At 57.6% G+C, this 16,150-nt stretch overlaps 1 protein-coding gene across 2 annotated transcripts; it reads left to right on the top strand.

Annotated features, from left to right (window-relative positions):
* The first annotated feature begins 7,226 nt into the window (after nucleotides 1-7,226).
* SP6 (Sp6 transcription factor) lies at nucleotides 7,227-13,212 on the top strand. 2 transcript variants are annotated; one of them, XM_037150011.2, is made up of 2 exons: nucleotides 7,227-7,641; nucleotides 9,758-13,212. In XM_037150011.2, the coding sequence occupies exon 2, from the start codon at nucleotides 9,816-9,818 to the stop codon at nucleotides 10,947-10,949; it is 1,134 nt and encodes a 377-aa protein (XP_037005906.1). In that variant the 5' UTR covers nucleotides 7,227-7,641; nucleotides 9,758-9,815; the 3' UTR covers nucleotides 10,950-13,212. The 2 variants fall into 2 exon arrangements, with proteins under 2 accessions (XP_037005906.1, XP_037005907.1); XM_037150012.2 differs by lacking the exon at nucleotides 7,227-7,641 and adding an exon at nucleotides 8,328-8,730.
* The last annotated feature ends 2,938 nt before the right edge of the window (nucleotides 13,213-16,150 follow it).

Here is a 16,150-nt window from a genome sequence, read left to right as displayed (position 1 = left end):
GGCGCTTTTCTAGGATTTTCAAAGACCAGCCGCCATTCCCAGTTCATTCATTCATCCGTTCGTTCATTCACTGAACACATACTAAGCACTTGCTAAGTACCGGGAACCATTTTAGGGTCTCTTTGCACCCCCCACCCCTCTCCTGCTGACTCTTGGATTTGAAGATGAAGGTAAACTCTCACCCACAGGTACCTGGGGGCTTCAGCCCAGTCCCCCCTTTCACTACCCCAACCCCAGTTATCCAGTAGCTTCTGCCTTTGGAGCAGGTATGTGGGGGGGGGGATGAAAAAATCAGAGGACACATGCAGTAAGAATTTGGGGGACAGCATGAGGTAAGAAAATTTGAAGGTGGGAGGGTGAGCAGCTTGGGCAGCAGAGAGCTGCTGGTGGGAGGAAAAAGCCCAGTTGAGAGCTGAGTGCAGGGGGGACCTGGGATCTCTGGGGGAGGGAGGCTGGGGAGGAGGAGAAAGATGGAGAGAAGGAGCGTAGGGGCTGGGAGGGAGGGACAAATTAGAGAGCTGGAGAAGGAAGCAGAGTCTTAGCAGCCAGAGGAGGTGGGGGACGGGGAGGCGAGGGCAGAGGAAATGGGCCCAGGCACTGGAGACAAAAGTCTGGGAGTCTGAGCCTCTGAGGAGCCACCTGGAAGGTGCAGGCAGCGGCAACATCAAACTTGGGATCGGAGGGTTGGCTCTGGAGTGAGCTGCAGTTGGGGGGGGGGTGCTGTGGATCAGGGGGAGCTGAGAGCAAGAGAGAGGGGCTGTATCTCTCCGTAACCCTGCTGGGTCTTCAGCCTCACCAAGTACCAGCGTCCCACCCTCTTTGTGTAGCTCCAGGCGCCCCCCCCTCCCCCCTCCCACTTCCCCGCCTCGTCATTGGTGGTGAAAAAGCACACTGCTCTGAGGTGCAAATGGAGAAGGAAAGGGGGTCTCCTGCCAAACAGGGTCAAGTGCTGTGGTAATAGCTCCCCTCCCCGCAAACCAGTCAGGGTCTCCGTACACCCTTCACTGATCCAGAGCTGGAGAAAGGGTGTGGGCCATCCCGAGAGCTGTCTTTTTCCTCCCCCCAACTCTCCTCACCCCAAGAGTCTCCCATCTTTTGGACTGGACCTGCTACCTAAGCATATGGAACCGATTGAAAGAATTTGTATGCTCACCTTATAATTTATGCAAATCAACTCTGTAATTAACTATAATTTGGAGGCATCCTTTGGTATTTGAGACATTTATCCATGAGGAAATGCCCTAGTGATAATGCTCCCGTATTAACATTATTTACTCCACCTGTGTGGTCTCCTCAGCTTGTCTCCCCCCTCACTCTGACTTTCTGGGCTGGAAGGTAGGGAGGGACAGGGAAGCCCCTCCCTGGAGCCTGCCTCGGTCCTGACGCCTGGGTGCCCCCAGGGAGTTGGGCTGGCCCTGTCCTCTTAATTGTGCTGATGATTGATGGAAGGGGTGCAGTTCTGCCTCCTAAGCCCCCCACCACTCCACTCTCTCCTACCTGATGGTGGCTTTCTGCTGAGCTTTTTAGCTCTTAAGGGCCTCAATGTTCTCATCTCTGAAATGGGTAGAGGAAGGACCTGTCGAGGCTTTTATGGGATAATTACTGAAAAGCTAATGAAGGGACTGGGAATCCCCTATCTAGAGGTTTCTGGGGGTGGAGGGGGAGGAGCAGGACAAGAGTTCAGGGCCAAGATTGCCTGACTCACCCTGTGGGGGACTTGGGGGAGGTGGCAGGCAAGCCTTGGGTTACTGGGTTCTGAGCATGTGTGGAGGGGGTGCATGGCAGCTGTTGTGCTCATGCCAAGAGCATTGAGCTGTGGCCAAGGATGGAAGGTGAACACATGAAAAGTCCCCAGGCCGCTCTCCTGCGTGGGTCGGGATTCCTATCTTCAGAGAGCTCTGGGGAGCCTTCTTACTCTGTTTCATCTCCTTTCTCCTCCCTGGTCTTTTGTCCTTCTCTGCTCCAGGACCTGCTCCGGTTAGTCAGCATGCCTGAACTTACAGGCACCCTAAAATTAAGTTCATGTAAATAGTTGGGGCTTGGGGGGGGAGACTCCACCTAGATTTACCTCCAGGCCCCCGCTCCCTTCCCAGGCCATGTCCCCGGCCTTTTCGCCCTCCTGGGGCCCCAGGATTCCTGAGCTGTCTCTGAAAGTTCCTGGCTGGGCTCGGGCTCTGGTCTTGGCTGAACTCTCGTTCGTCCCAAGCTGCCTCACCCTATCCTAAGTCAGGCAGAGGGTTTTCCCTCCCCAGTTTGTGATGAGAGAGCCGGGACCCCAAAGGTGTGTTCCACTGGATCCTGCGGGGGTCTCAGTTGGGCGGGGGACACAGAAAAGGGAGAAGGAGTGAGGTTCCAGTAGAAGCAGGAGAGACCTGCCGGAGCAGCCAACGACGCTGATGCGGAGCTCCGCAGGGAGGGGCTGACTTGGGGGGGGGTGTACGTGGCCCAGGTCGTAGAAGTGGTACTTTCTTTCCCACCCAGTCCATGGAGGAAACCTCAAAAGAGTGGGGGGGGGGGGTGTAAAATTTGGAGATTTCCAGCCACGCCAGCTCTCCCTCCCTCCATTCTCCGAAAACCGCTTTGTCCCTCTGCCACTGCCCGTCCAACCTCTGGGGAGGGAAGGAAGTCCTGCTCTCCCACCCCCACCCCCAGCTGCCTCTTCCAGCTGAAATCCTCCTTTCCTGGCACTCCTCGGAGTCTCAGATCTCACCCCCCACCACTCCCCAGGAGAGCTGGGGGCCACTGTTTCCTGGATTATCCTAAAAGCTTCCGAGGCCGTGAGGACTTGGCAGCGCCCCTGCCAGCATCCCTCGCCTCCCCCTCTGCTCTGACTGTCGCCTTCTTTATAAAGCCTGGCTCTCCCATCACCCCGCTTGCCCCTCACTGCCGCTGCCAGCTCTGGGCTCCATGGACTGGTAAGAGGGCCTACTCTCCGGTCGGTTCAGAGGATGGAGGTCTCCACTTCAATGGGGGTCGTGGAGAAGGGTTTGGTCTCTGAACTGGGCAGGGGGAGAAAACAGGGAGATCTGGGGGGTCTCTGTGTGGACACCGCAGAGAATCTCTTTGGAGGTCTTTGGACTCGGCTGGGCTGGGATCTGGTGGAGGAGTGGAATGGAGTCACCAGTTACTAGATGACAGGGGGCTTCATTCTGATAGAAAAGATGGGCAAATATTAACAGACATATAGGGCACACACTCACCTCACGGAAGCTCATGCATGAGAAAAACCTGCAAAATAGTAGAAGGAGGAATCACTGAACGCGTCCAGTGGGGAACTAACTCCCTCCGTCATGGAGAAAGAGGACAGACACCCCACCATCCAGCCCAGAAGGCACACAGGCATCACATGCACACACACATTTGTAGATAACACCCCCCCACAGACACACACAAATGCACTATTCTCAGCGAGGTTCACCTTACAGACTGAAAACAGATGTGGATGCTACTGATACTTGGATCTACAATGGAATTAATGTCCAGCCTAGTGCTTGGGCTCCAGGTAGACCCTCGGTAAATGTTTGCTGAATGAACAATGGATGAATGGAAGAAAACCCTTTGGCCCCAGCTCCGGGCTCTGTCCAGTGTCCCAGGAACCTGGGACAGCAGGGTGGAAGAGGAAAGGAAAGGAGGAGTGGGTTGCTGTCCTAAGATCGCCAGCCTGCCGTCTTCCAAGCACAGCCTGGAGGTTGGGGTGGGGGGTAGAGAAGAGTGAGCAACTAGGAAGCCAGGAATGAGGAGACGGGGGTTCTGGTCCCGGCTCTGCGTGGAAGCAAGTTAGAACTTGTTGTGTGACTTGGAGCTATTTGCCTCTCTGTTCTGGAATTTTTTCCCGACCAGTGAAACGAGGACTAGCACCACACAACTTTTATGGGAAGTCTAGCTTAGATATTCTCATAGTGCAATCACCACAGAAATTGAGGTTTGGAAGGGATCACAGATGTAGCTGTGACTTGTCCCAGCAACTCAAGGTGGCTTTGATCTAAGGATCAGTTTAAGAATGCTGTCCTGTCTGCCCTGGCCGGTGTGGCTCAGTTGGTTGGGCGTTGTCCCACAAAGCCAAGGGTCGCCAGTTTGATTCCTAGTCAGGGCACATGCCTGGGTTGTAGGTTCGGTCCCTAGTCAGTTGGAAACTGATCTGGAAACTGATCGATGTTTCTCTCCCTGTCTTTCTTCTTCCTTTCCCCTCTATAAAAATAAATAAACAAAATCTTAAAAAAAAAAAAAAGAAAAGAATGCTCTCCCCTCCACCTGTAGGATCTAGACTAGAAGGGCCGTCACGGCTTGGGAGCCTGACAGACCCGGACAGGGTTCCCTTCTCTGTCTCTTAACAGCTGCGCCATCCTGGCCAGATCATTTCACTTTTTCGATCCTTGGCAGAATTCCTCATCTATATTGTGGGGATAATAGTAACCACTTAGCAGAATGCTCACAAGAATTAAAGATGCTCAAGAAATAAATGCGGGATATGAGGAACACGGGGACGATGGAGGCTGCTCCACGTACAAAATGGATTGCCGACTCTCAGTGACGTGCGAGTAGCAAGCAGAGTGAGTGGCAGGAACGGGAGATGGACACTTGTGGCAAAATCTGTCTATTTGCGCCTTTGGGGGAATAAAAGAGAGGAGTGGAAATGGCCCAAGTCCTGGGCAGGTCTCAGTGGTGCTGGAGATATGATGGGCAGCCTGGTTTGGCATTGAGATAAGATAGTGGACAGTTATGTCCACATCAGACCATGGGCACTGTTCAGTGGGAAACCATCTAGCCTGTGCAAAATGGAAAGGGCTGGAATCAGAGGGACGCAAGTACAAGGTCATCTGGAAGGCAGTGTGCGCTTGGAGTCAGAAGCAGACACTGAGACAGGGCAGGAAATCAGGATGGCTGGCTTTCCAGCACAACTACATTACTGTTTGCTTTCGTGCTGATGAGCCATATTATGAGAGGTCTTTGCTTCTGGAAACCCAAGTATCTGTGGGTCGGGGTGAGGTGGGGTGAAAGGGGACCTGGGGTGAAAGTGGGGTGGATATCTATCGTGTAGGGGATGTAGGATCTCATTCCCCGTTGCTTTTCAGGGAAACAGCAGAAGCCAGAAAGATCAGACAATCTGGTGCCTACAAATGACGGCGGGAGGGAACCTGGTCACCCACCTAGAGCCAGGTCTCTGAGCAACTGTTAGCACCTTAAGAGCAGTAACTTTGGGAGCAGCCAGCAGGCTAGAGGGCTGCAGGCAGGAGGAGGCAAAGAATGGCTAGAGGTCAGACAGGACTTAACCCTGGGAATCTGAGCCACGGGCTCTGTGCCATGAGCCTGGAGACCTGTTCTAGATGCGGCTGTGAACTGGGATGCAAACCCATGCAGCCAGCACCTGCAGGCTGAATGATAAAAACCGGAGGATGGAGAGGGCTGTCAACGTAGCCGTGGCCACGGAGACCCCCCAGAGCAGTTCCTGGTCATCTGCACTCAGGAGCCTGAGTGTCAGGATGAATGAAATCTGACTGATCGGAAAGTCCCGCCCTGATGTGCCCGGCGCGGGGTGAGGGGAAGGCAGCTGACCTAACGGAATTTCAGGAAGGAAACTGAGGCTCCTGACTGGCCAGGTCAGCCTAGCAAGTTCAGGGCTGTGGCTAGAATTTAGGTGCATCAACTTTTAGTCCAAAGACCTTTGTGAATTTACTTTAATCCAACAAACAGGTGTTGGGAGACTTGTAAAATAATTATTAACAACAACGACGACGACATCTTTTCGTTTACTGTGCGCTCGCCAGGTGCCCACGGAGCTAGGTATTTTAAGTACATCAATTCCTTTAAGCCCCAGGAAACTCTCCCAAACGTGTACCGAGATTGTCTCGATGAGGACACAGTCACAGAAAAGACGATGCACAGAGAAGTCAGACATCAGCTCCGGACGTGAGAACGTGTGTTACTTGGGAAACACATACACAAAGATCGATTTTTCACTTGGCTTGTGGATTCAGTTTAACCATTTTACATTTGCACTTCGAGTGTATCCCAAACGGGAAAGCAAGACGGGTGAACCAGCGGTGGTGGAATCGCGGTTGCAGAAGCGAGATTGAATCAATCTGAATTCCGGTTCGGCTGTTCAAAAAGAAATGTAAAGACCCCCCCCCCCAAAAAAAAAAAGCCACGAAAAAAATTAAAAGCCGATGGCAGAGCGCTTAGGGAAAGCCAACTGGCCCAACGAAACAAAAAATTACGAAAATTGGTCAGAATTCCATTACAAGACAAGGGTGACTTCGGGAGGTCCGCGCGGTGGATAGAAGAGACGCCAACCCGGAAAGGCGCATCGGACCACGGGGGCGCGGAAGGCAGCCGGGCGGGGCGGGGGCAGCCGGGGGAAGGGGGCCCTGCCACCGACCGGCGCTCTGCATCGCGATCAGCTCGATTCTTGAAAGAATGTGGGAGCCACGAACGCCCCGAAATCTTGCCAGAAGGATGCACTATGAGCGTCTGTTTTTTCTCAAAGACACGCCATACCCTCCTCCCAAGTTAAGAACCTAAGGTTCTCATGGTCTGGGGGGAAATCGGGAAGCAGTGATGGCACGGGGTCGCTCAATCCTTCCCAGTCCCGGCCCAGGGCCACTCGGGCGCCGGCCGCGGTTTTCAGGGCCGGGTGCGCGGGGGCGAACGGTGGGGCTACTCAAGGGTGGATTTCGCCGGGGCGCGGCTTTAAGGCAGATGGAGAGTGAGAGCCGAGGGGGCTGGAGGAGTAGCGGAGGCAGCTAGAGACGGGGAAGTGGGGGAGTGAAGAGGGTGGGGGAGAAGAGGAGGTGGTCACCCAGAAAGGCGAGCGGCCGGGGAGGGAGAACCGGAAAGCGAGGGAGAGCGCAGGCCCGGGGAGGGAGGTGGCGGTGCGGCAGAGTGGCGGGGGGTAGGGAAGGAGTGCGGCGGCCAAGACCAGTTCTCACGGCCTAGGGCTGGGAGTAGAGCGGACACAGCCTGGGCGCTCAGTCTTGTTTCCTTCTTTCCGCTCAGGTTCGCGGCCACGCCGGTGGGCCGAGGGCCGTCGACGCAAACGGCGCCCCGAAGTGGCTCCGCGTCACCCCAGTGCCCGCCCTTCCTCTGCGCCCCCCGCGGTCTGAGCCTCCGCGCGTTCCCAGCCGGACCGAGCCGGCTGGAGGGCAGCTTTCCCCGCCGCGGGGCGGGTCTCCGAACCTGGGAAACGCTCCGCCCGCACCCCTCATCCACGGAGTGGAGGGCCGGGGAGGAGCGCGGGAGGGGGAGGGCGGCGACCTAGTTAGCGATCCCGCCCCCACTCCTCTCCCGCCCCCTCGTCGCGGGCCGGGCGGGCAAGGCCTCCAGTCGAGTCGAACCCTCAAGGGTTAAAGGCGGCCGCAGGTGCGGTGGGCGGGGCCTGGATTTCGGGGAAAAAGGAGCGCTGGGCTGGGATGAAGGCAGAGTGCGCGGGTGAGTCACGGGCGGAGCTGGACTCGCTCACTAGCTCGCTCACTCGCTCGCTGGCTCCCGCCCTCCGCCCCTCCTCCGCAGGGTCGGGTCGCAGCCCCCGCTGGCCCTGGGCCCCTGCCCCTCGCCGCTGCAGAGCCCGCCAGCGCGCAGGGCCCGGGAGCACCCGCCGAATAGCGCGCCTGCCAGCCGCGCCCGGAGTCCGAGTGCAGCCTCGAGGTAGGAGCCCGGCTCGGGGCGGCTCGGGGCGAGCGCTGCTGGGATTGTCGGAAAGACCTGCTCGGAACGCGCCCCAGCCTCCCGCGGCGCTGGGGAAGGTGAATCCGAGGGCGCTAAGCCCTGGCGGAGTGAAAACTGGGTGGACTGGAGAGACTGGAGGGAGCGAGGAGGCTGGAAACTGGGGAAACGAGAGCAACTGGGAAAACCGGAGGACTCGATCCTTGAGGACTGGGTGTATGGAAGTCCGACCACCTGAGTGCTGGTGATCGGGACAGGCAGCTGACCCAAAAGGGGAGGAGGGTGTCTCTAGCCACCTAACCGCGTTGGAGAACGCAAAGCCGGGAGTGCTGCGCGTCCTGCAGTCCTCCTCCCCGAAACCTTGCGGGCAGGCCCTGGAACCTAGGTCTGGGCTCCCTGCCCTGTGTCGGGAGGGGCCACTCCGTGGAGCCTGGAGCCTCCACACCCCTTAGCCCTTGGGGCCATTTCCAGGCGCCAAGAGCTATTAGGGTCCCAGGCCTCACTGCTCCCGCCCAGCCCCCTCTGGGCTGCCCTGCCTGGGCCTGAGGCTCCGTTCCTGCTGCTTCGCCTTGTTCCTTTCTTGTGGTGAGGCAGCAGGAGCCTAGTAGGCGCCCCAGGACCCCCCCTTTTCCTTCTACCCGACTACCAGGGCCACCTCCCTTGTCCTGGAGGCGGAAAGCAGTAGGGTCGGTGGAGCTCTGCTGTGGGAAGTCCCTGCCGGATACCACTGCACCTCCTCTGCGACAATCCGAGGAGGCCCAGGGACACAAACCCCACACCTGGACACCAGGGCCCCCAGGCCGTAGGGAGAGGTGGTGAGAAGAGGGGGACCTTCAAGTCCCAGGTCAAGAAAGGAGTGGCGGTCTTCAGGTCCCCGATGGTTTAGGGAAAGAGTGGAGAGACCTGGCTCGCAGAGGAACACACAGCCCATCGTTTTGACGGAATGGATACGTGAATGTCTTTGTTCAAGTCGCTTCTCCAAATACTGCAAATACTCAGTTTCCTCTTTTAAAAAAAAAAAAAAAAACAAGAGAGTGAACCTGAGCGGTGGTTCTCAACATTTGGCTACAGGTTAGCATGATCTGTGTGACTCCTAAAAATGACCCGCGCCTAGAATGCACCCCTTTATAAAATCTTTTTGGGCAAGCCTTCCTCTTGATTTCTGGGATTCTGGCTTTTCCTGTTGCCCTCTGCTTCCCCCTCTCTGACCCTGAATCCTTCAAGGGGCGGCAGTTTTGCCTTCCTGAGCTTACTGGTCAGCTCTTCTCTTCCTGACCCCTTCTCTGGGGACGCCTACCCCTCCCAGCTTCACAGCTCGGTCTCCCCTCCATTGAAGGAGGGCACAGGTAGCAGACAGACAAGCTGGCTGGCTTTGGTGTGGGTCAGGGCCGAGAAGGGAGCTTAACTTTCTGGTGGCCAGAAGTCCCCCAGAAACTGGCACTGCAGCCCCAGGGAGGTGAAGTCTGCCCGAAGGAAAAGTTTGGGGGTCAGGCAGGGAGCTGGGAGGAGTGCAGTTGAGCAGTGAAATGCTCTTCCTCACTAAGTGATAGAATGAGGGCTCTTTTTCCAAAATCTCAGAATCTGCTTTGGGCTTTGGCAAGTCAGATTACTTCGAGCTTTGAGTTTCAGAAACAGACCGACTCCTTCTCCCCATTTGTGTCCTGAGTTAAAGTGGGATAGCTGAGATGGGTTTAGATCCTCCACTTGGGCTGGCAGCAGGTGTGCAAGGGGGAAATGCCACTGTCCTTGAGCTGGCCTGGGCAGCTGGGGTGGGATGGTTTGACCACTGTACGGTAGGAGTATCCCGCTTACCAGCCTGGGACCAGCCCAGCTCCCAGAATAAGCCCAGTCCCCTAGGAGAGATAACCTAGGGGGAAGGTAGACTTCCATCATCCTCTGCCCTTGGCCAAGAACTTCACATCCTCAGTCCTTCCTAGGGGCTCTCAAATTCTCTTAACTGATCTTCAGTCCCCAACCAGAGGTGCATCCATCTTTCACTTGGGGGCTTGGAGAGCAGTACTTTGCAGGGAGGGATCCCGGTTGGGATCGAAAATGAGCTGGTGATTTTGCTCACTTCGCCTTTTCCTGCCTCCTTTAGGTCCCACCTGAGGTGTCCCTGACCGTCCCTGCCCCCCACCCCAGCCCGCATCCCGGCAATGCTAACCGCTGTCTGCGGCTCTCTGGGCAGCCAGCACTCGGACGCGCCTCACGCCTCCCCTCCTCGCCTGGACCTGCAGCCTCTCCAAACATACCAGGGTCACACGAGCCCGGAGGCCGGGGACTACCCCTCCCCGCTGCAGCCTGGAGAGCTGCAGAGCCTCCAGCTGGGCCCCGAGGTGGACTTCTCACAGGGCTATGAGCTGCCAGGGGCCTCCTCTCGAGTAACCTGCGAGGACCTGGAAAGCGACAATCCCTTGGCCCCGGGACCCTTCTCCAAGCTCCTGCAGCCGGACATGTCACACCATTATGAATCGTGGTTCCGGCCGACTCACCCAGGCACTGAGGATGGCTCGTGGTGGGACCTTCATCCGGGCACCAGCTGGATGGACCTCCCCCACACTCAGGGCGCGCTGACCTCACCTGGCCACCCGGGGGCGCTTCAGGCTGGCTTGGGGGGCTACGTTGGAGACCACCAGCTTTGTGCCCCGCCATCCCACCCACACCCGCACCACCTCCTCCCAGCCGCCGGAGGGCAGCACCTCCTGGGGCCTCCCGACGGGGCAAAGGCCTTGGAAGCTGCCGCCCCGGAGACCCAGGGGCTGGATTCCAGTCTGGATGGGGCGGCCCGGCCCAAAGGCTCCCGGCGGTCAGTGCCCCGCAGCTCAGGTCAGACCGTGTGCCGCTGCCCCAATTGCCTGGAGGCGGAGCGACTGGGGTCTCCGTGCGGGCCCGATGGGGGCAAGAAGAAGCATTTGCACAATTGCCACATCCCGGGCTGCGGGAAAGCCTACGCCAAGACGTCGCACCTCAAAGCGCACCTGCGTTGGCATAGCGGCGACCGTCCCTTCGTGTGCAACTGGCTTTTCTGCGGCAAGCGCTTCACGCGCTCCGACGAGCTGCAGCGCCACCTCCAGACCCACACCGGCACCAAGAAGTTCCCCTGTGCCGTCTGCAGCCGGGTCTTCATGCGCAGTGACCATCTGGCCAAACACATGAAAACCCACGAAGGCGCCAAAGAGGAGGCTGCTGGGGCTGCCACCGGCGAGGGCAAGACCGGAGGAGCGGTGGAACCCCCTGGGGGCAAGGGCAAGCGGGAGGCCGAGGGCAGCGGCGCAGCTCCCTCCAACTGAGCTCTTCAGTGCCGCCTCCCCGCTGGTTACCCTGGGGACATCAGAAGAGCCCCCCCTGGCCTGATGTCCTTGGGGGGCGGCTTGAGTAAGAGGAGAAAGTGGTTATTTATTGAAAGGGAAGAAAAGTGGTGTGGGGTCAGGGAGAGGGGGCTTAGGGGTGTTTTAGTCTCGGGCTGGACAGGACGCTTTTGACTGTTTGGCTGGGCCAGGGGAGCTGCGCATGGCCCTCTGTGCTCTGTCTCCTCACTATTTCACCCACGTCCCCGAGTTGGGGGGATGGGATGAGGTATCCCTACCGCGGCTGGAGGGCGGAGGGGACCCGCTGGAGAAGACGTGCATCCCGGGAGCAGAGAGCGGTGGGGCGGCCCCGGGCGCTGGGGGTAGCTGTCTGGACGCGTTCTTAGTGCCTGGGAACCGGGACATAAAAGCGCCTCCGGAACCGCCCAGCGGCCCCAGTCTCTTTCATCCCCTTCATAGTGCTTCTTCCCCTAGGCTTTCCGGAGAGCTGAGATAGGGTAGTGGAGGCTGGGGGTCCCCTCTGGGGAGGGGTCTCTATCAGCCTGGGAGGGTTGTTGCTGTAGAAATAACTCCTTTGATGCTCCTTCTTATTAATTAACCCTTCCAGACCCAGTCTGAGGGAGCCATGAAGGAAGAGGGGAAGGGGGCCACCCTCCAAGACTCGGTGTTGGGGAGTGGGTAAAGAGGTCCCCTGCTAAAATAAGGGAAAGCAGTTTGATGGGGGAATGGAAGGAACTAACCCCTTCCCTCTCAAACTTGGATTCGGCCTTTAACTCTTGGTCTTTATAAAAAATAAAGTTCATTAGTCCACATTCCCCATCTGTTACCCCCCACCCCCACCCCGTGCGGGCTTTCAAGGCAGCCAGAAGACCCCACTCTAGAACTGATGTAGTTCCTCATCCTAGGCTCCCCGTCATTTATTTGCCTTCCCTGTGGGGATGGAAGGAACGGGTTACCTCGGCTATTTGGACGTCGGTGGGCGTCCCCCTCCGTGGACTCTGTGTCTGCCTGGCCATGTCCTGCTCGCCCTCCCCTTTCCCTGCCCCTGCAGCTTTGCCCCTCCTGCAGAGTGTGCATTAAGAGATCCCCCCTTCTCTATGAAGGAGTGGTTCTCCCACTGGGTAGGGGTCCGTCTTCTGAGGTGATGTCCGTGAAGTTGTCCCTAGTCCCCTCTAGATGCTAGCCCTACATCCTGATTGTGATCATGGACCGGGGGAGGGGGAGGGGAGAAGTCCAGCTAAGGCTGAGACCAGCGAGGGGAAGGGTGTGGCGCTAGTGGGCTTTCCCAGGCTTGAGGCGGAGACCGTGAGCTTCCCCCTGACCTCCCCTTCCCCTGGCCCTCTTTCCATGCAGAGCCTTATTTGAGGATTAGTTGTGTATTGATTTTTAAGTTATATGCAAAGGGTATTTTATTTAATATTAGGGCATGTTGTATGTGTGTGTGTGTGTGTGTGTGTGTGTGTTTCTTTACTGAGCCTGGGGTCTCCAGCCAGGGAGACCCCATCTTGTTCACCCCGTCCGAGGTCCTGGGGCCCAGGCCTACAGCGCCTCCTCCTCCCTTGGGGATGCTGGGACCCAGTCTGAGGACTGGGAGCTTGATGGGGAAGGAGGCTGGGATCTGGGCGGGAATATGTGTTTGTGTAGAAGGGAGTCCTTAAAAGGGGTAGCGGGACCCTCCCTGAGAGACTCGTGGGCCTGGGGTAGTGTAAGAAGTAATGTTCTTTCTTTAGTATCCCCCTCTAGGGCTACTACCTTCTGCTGACCCTGCCGGAGGCCCCTTTTCTTGCTGGTTTGGGGGCAGGAGAGGGCTGGCCATGCCTGCAGGTTGCCTGACCAGGTGGAGAGAGGGGGAGAGAGGGAGGGCACCGTGGGTGTGAGATGCCTTTCTCCTCCACCCATCGAAACCAGCCGCCCCCTCCCTGTGCTGCTGGGACAGCATTTCCCAGTGACCATACTAGTGGGAAACTCCCGAATGGGTGTTGGTGGCGGGGAGGGGGGGGCGACATGGGTGTGCCCCCCAGGGAGGCCCCCAGCTCTAAGGTGTTGGGTGAGGGCTTCGGTTAGATTTTCTTCTGCTCCCCCCTTTTATAGATCTAGGTTGCTTGGCTGTCTGCCCCCTTCTAGGCAGCCCCCTAGAGGAGAAATGTAGGATTTTTTTTTCTTTAACTGCTGTGAACCCACTTTGTTGGGGCGGGGGGAAGAGGAGAAAGAAACAGCCTGTGTTTTTTATGCCATAATAAAGTCATCGACCACATCATTGCTTCCTTTGTCTTCCGGTTTCCTTTTTGACTCGGTGTCCCTGGGCAGTGAAGACCGGGCCCCAGGCCACTGCAGGGTGGGGTGGACACTTCCCTTTGATCTGCAGCCCTGAGCAGCCTCTCCCTTTGTTTGGGGCAGAGCAGAGCTCTGATTGAAGGGTCTGATCCTGTCCTGGAGGTGGCTGGTGCAGAAGGAGGGAGGAGCTCCCTCTGGGTTGATAACTCTGCCCACTGTCCCTCCCTGCTCTTAACCTGTGCAGATGAGGAAGTTCTAGATATTTCCTTCCTCCTCCACATACAAGCCCCCTCTTCCCCCTCCCCTGCCAAGAATGCTGGTTCTCTGCCTTCCCAGAGATGGTCAGCTTCTTGGCACCCTCACCCCACCCCCATGGGGTGTGTGTGTGTGTATCAATCGCTTCCTCAGGCTGCAAGTGAGGTGGGGGTGACTGACAGCGATTTCTTCACCCAGGATGATCTCTATCAGGAACAAGGCGATGAAAGGCAGCCAAGATATCTGATGGGCTCCCGCCCAGCTGGAAAGTATGAGGGAAAGGCTCCTACTGCAACTCCCAGATAGGGACCCGCCACAGTTACACAACACTGCGCACAGATGTGCCCTCGCTGGACCCACAGGGCACACTCGGGGATGCAGAAATGCCCAGGTGCACACTTTCCCAGGCTGCCCCGTGCCTGGTATGCAGTTGGTGCCTAATTCATGCCGAATGAATGAAGCACGTCAACTCCAGAGCCCCAAAGCCAGGAAGGTGGATGGAGGATCGATTTTGGGTTCCAGGGGGGCAGGATAAATGATCATATTCTGGCACCTTCCCATTCTGCATGTTTTTAACAAAATTATTCTCCTTCCTTTAGTAGGATTTCTAAGTCCCCTACTGTAACCATAATCCAATTTCTCAGCCAAATCTGGTGCTTCAGGTTGGCCCACCCATCACATGTTTGGGAGAGGGTGGGTTCACAAAGTCCACCTTGGGATGGGGCATCAGAGTGATTGAGGGGTCAGAGAGGAAAGCAGGGTGGTCTGGAGGGCCAAGTATTTGTTCCCTCTGCTCCTGCATTTGGGCGTCTGGGAGGAGAGGGGGCAGGCACGCTTTCCCATGACCTCACGCCCACTCCACTCCTTGGGGCGCCTCCTTTGTCTTCCTGGTTCTGGGGAACTTAGACCCCAGGAGCCTGGTGAGTCCTCTCCTCCTTTCCCCCCATCGCTGCCCCCAGGGACAGGAGGGCGGCGGTGGGGCCGGCTGGGCCTGTCTGGGCAGGGCTGGGGCTGCCCCTCCTCCCCTCCCAGCTCCTCCCGCTGACCTGCATTCTTAGCGGGGGCCTTTGGTGGGGCTCTGACGCTCACCCGGCTGTTTGCCTCGACAGCAATGCTGCCTGGCTGGCCTGGCCCCCCTGATGGAGCCCAAGGCCACCTCTGACCCCTCAGATCTGGAGCCCTGGGCAGGACGATCACGGAGGGGCTGGGAAGGAGGGAGGGAACTCAGAACGCGTGGACTGCCCTTCTGGGCAACTCCTCTGAGCCACCATCTCCTCTCCTGGGAAGTGGGAGTAGAATTCTGAGGTGGATGGATGAGTGAAATCAGGAATGGGAAAGTGACAGAGGAGCAGGCAGCTTGGGAACTGCAGCTTGCGGCTTCGCGGCGGGCAACCCACGCTTGTCTTCCAGCCTGTTCCTGCCCCCCAGCGGAGGGCTGGGGAAGTGCAGGAGGTGAACCGACTTTCTTCCTGGACGCTTCGGTGCTCCGGTTAGCGCACAGCCTTGAAGTTGGCTTCTGGAGTGCCAGGCCATGGCAACCTCGCCATACCCTGCCCCGCCCCCCGCCCCCCTCCCCGCAACATCGCGCCCGAAGCAGCCCTCACCTCCTCATGAATCCCAGTGAACCCGACTGCTCAGCATCCTAGTGGCGTAGGTTTGAAAAGAATCATGGGAAGCAAACAGTCCTGTTTTTCTCACCAGGTTGATGGGATATTGGAATCACCCGTGGAATTTTCAAGATACCCGGATCCATTCCCTCCCCAACACCCCACCCAGTTATGCCCCTTGGGGCTATAGGAGAGCAGCACTTCTCAAACTTCACACCTGAGGTCTTGTTAACTCCGCTTCTGATTCAGGAGGCCTGAGGTGGGGCCCGAGAGTCTACAATTTTCACAAGCTCGCAGGTGATGCCGATGCTGGCAGTCTGCCACCACACTGATAGCAGAGTATTAAAGCCTTGTGTTGTGCAGTGGGAGTTGTGTGGTTGAAAAATAACCTTTCCTCGCCCCACCCGTGGGTGAGAACCACTGATCTAGTTCAGTGCCTTCATTTTGCCGCCCGGAAAACGGAGGCCTTGGCAGGGAGAGTGACCCGCCTGGAGACACCCCGCCCGCAGCAGCAAGATCCCAAAGTCAGTCTGTAGCGTTCCGGGTGCTGCTCCTCCCAACCTCCAGCCCAGCTTCTAGGCCATTCTTCTCCTCCAGTGGCGGTCCCCTTTCTGAAAGTAGAGCCCATCTCCCCGGAGACAGCAACCTCTCGGACCTCAGCCTTGTCCACCTGGAGGTGTTTGGGAAACATCTCAGATTTCAGATCCCCAGCAGCCCTATCGGGCGGGTTTCCTCCAGCCCCGCCCCCCAGCACATCTCCCTGCAGCCTGCCTCCTGGGAAAGCCTTAGCCGCTGCCTTAATTCCCATCCCAGGACTGGCCACAAGCTCGGGGCTGTGGCCAGGTATCTGAGCAGCAGCCCTGGTTGGTTGGCTGATGGGTGTGGGAGAAACAGATCATCTGCAGTGTACTCCCAGTTCCTGGAGGGCTGCACAGAGCCAAAGGGTGTGCGGTGCACTGGCTTACACATTAGCTATGGAGATGGTTTTAGAGGGAGAGGACCCGGGAAGGAGGATATTTGAGGCCAGAGTCCACCTCTGCGCCAGTG

Source organism: Artibeus jamaicensis, unplaced genomic scaffold (assembly GCF_021234435.1).
Source record: "Artibeus jamaicensis isolate MK-2021 breed Jamaican fruit bat unplaced genomic scaffold, CSHL_Jam_final contig_1998, whole genome shotgun sequence".
Classification (NCBI taxonomy): domain Eukaryota; kingdom Metazoa; phylum Chordata; class Mammalia; order Chiroptera; family Phyllostomidae; genus Artibeus; species Artibeus jamaicensis.
Note: the sequence above shows the minus strand (reverse complement) of the source record. Positions and strands in the feature narration are given on the sequence as shown.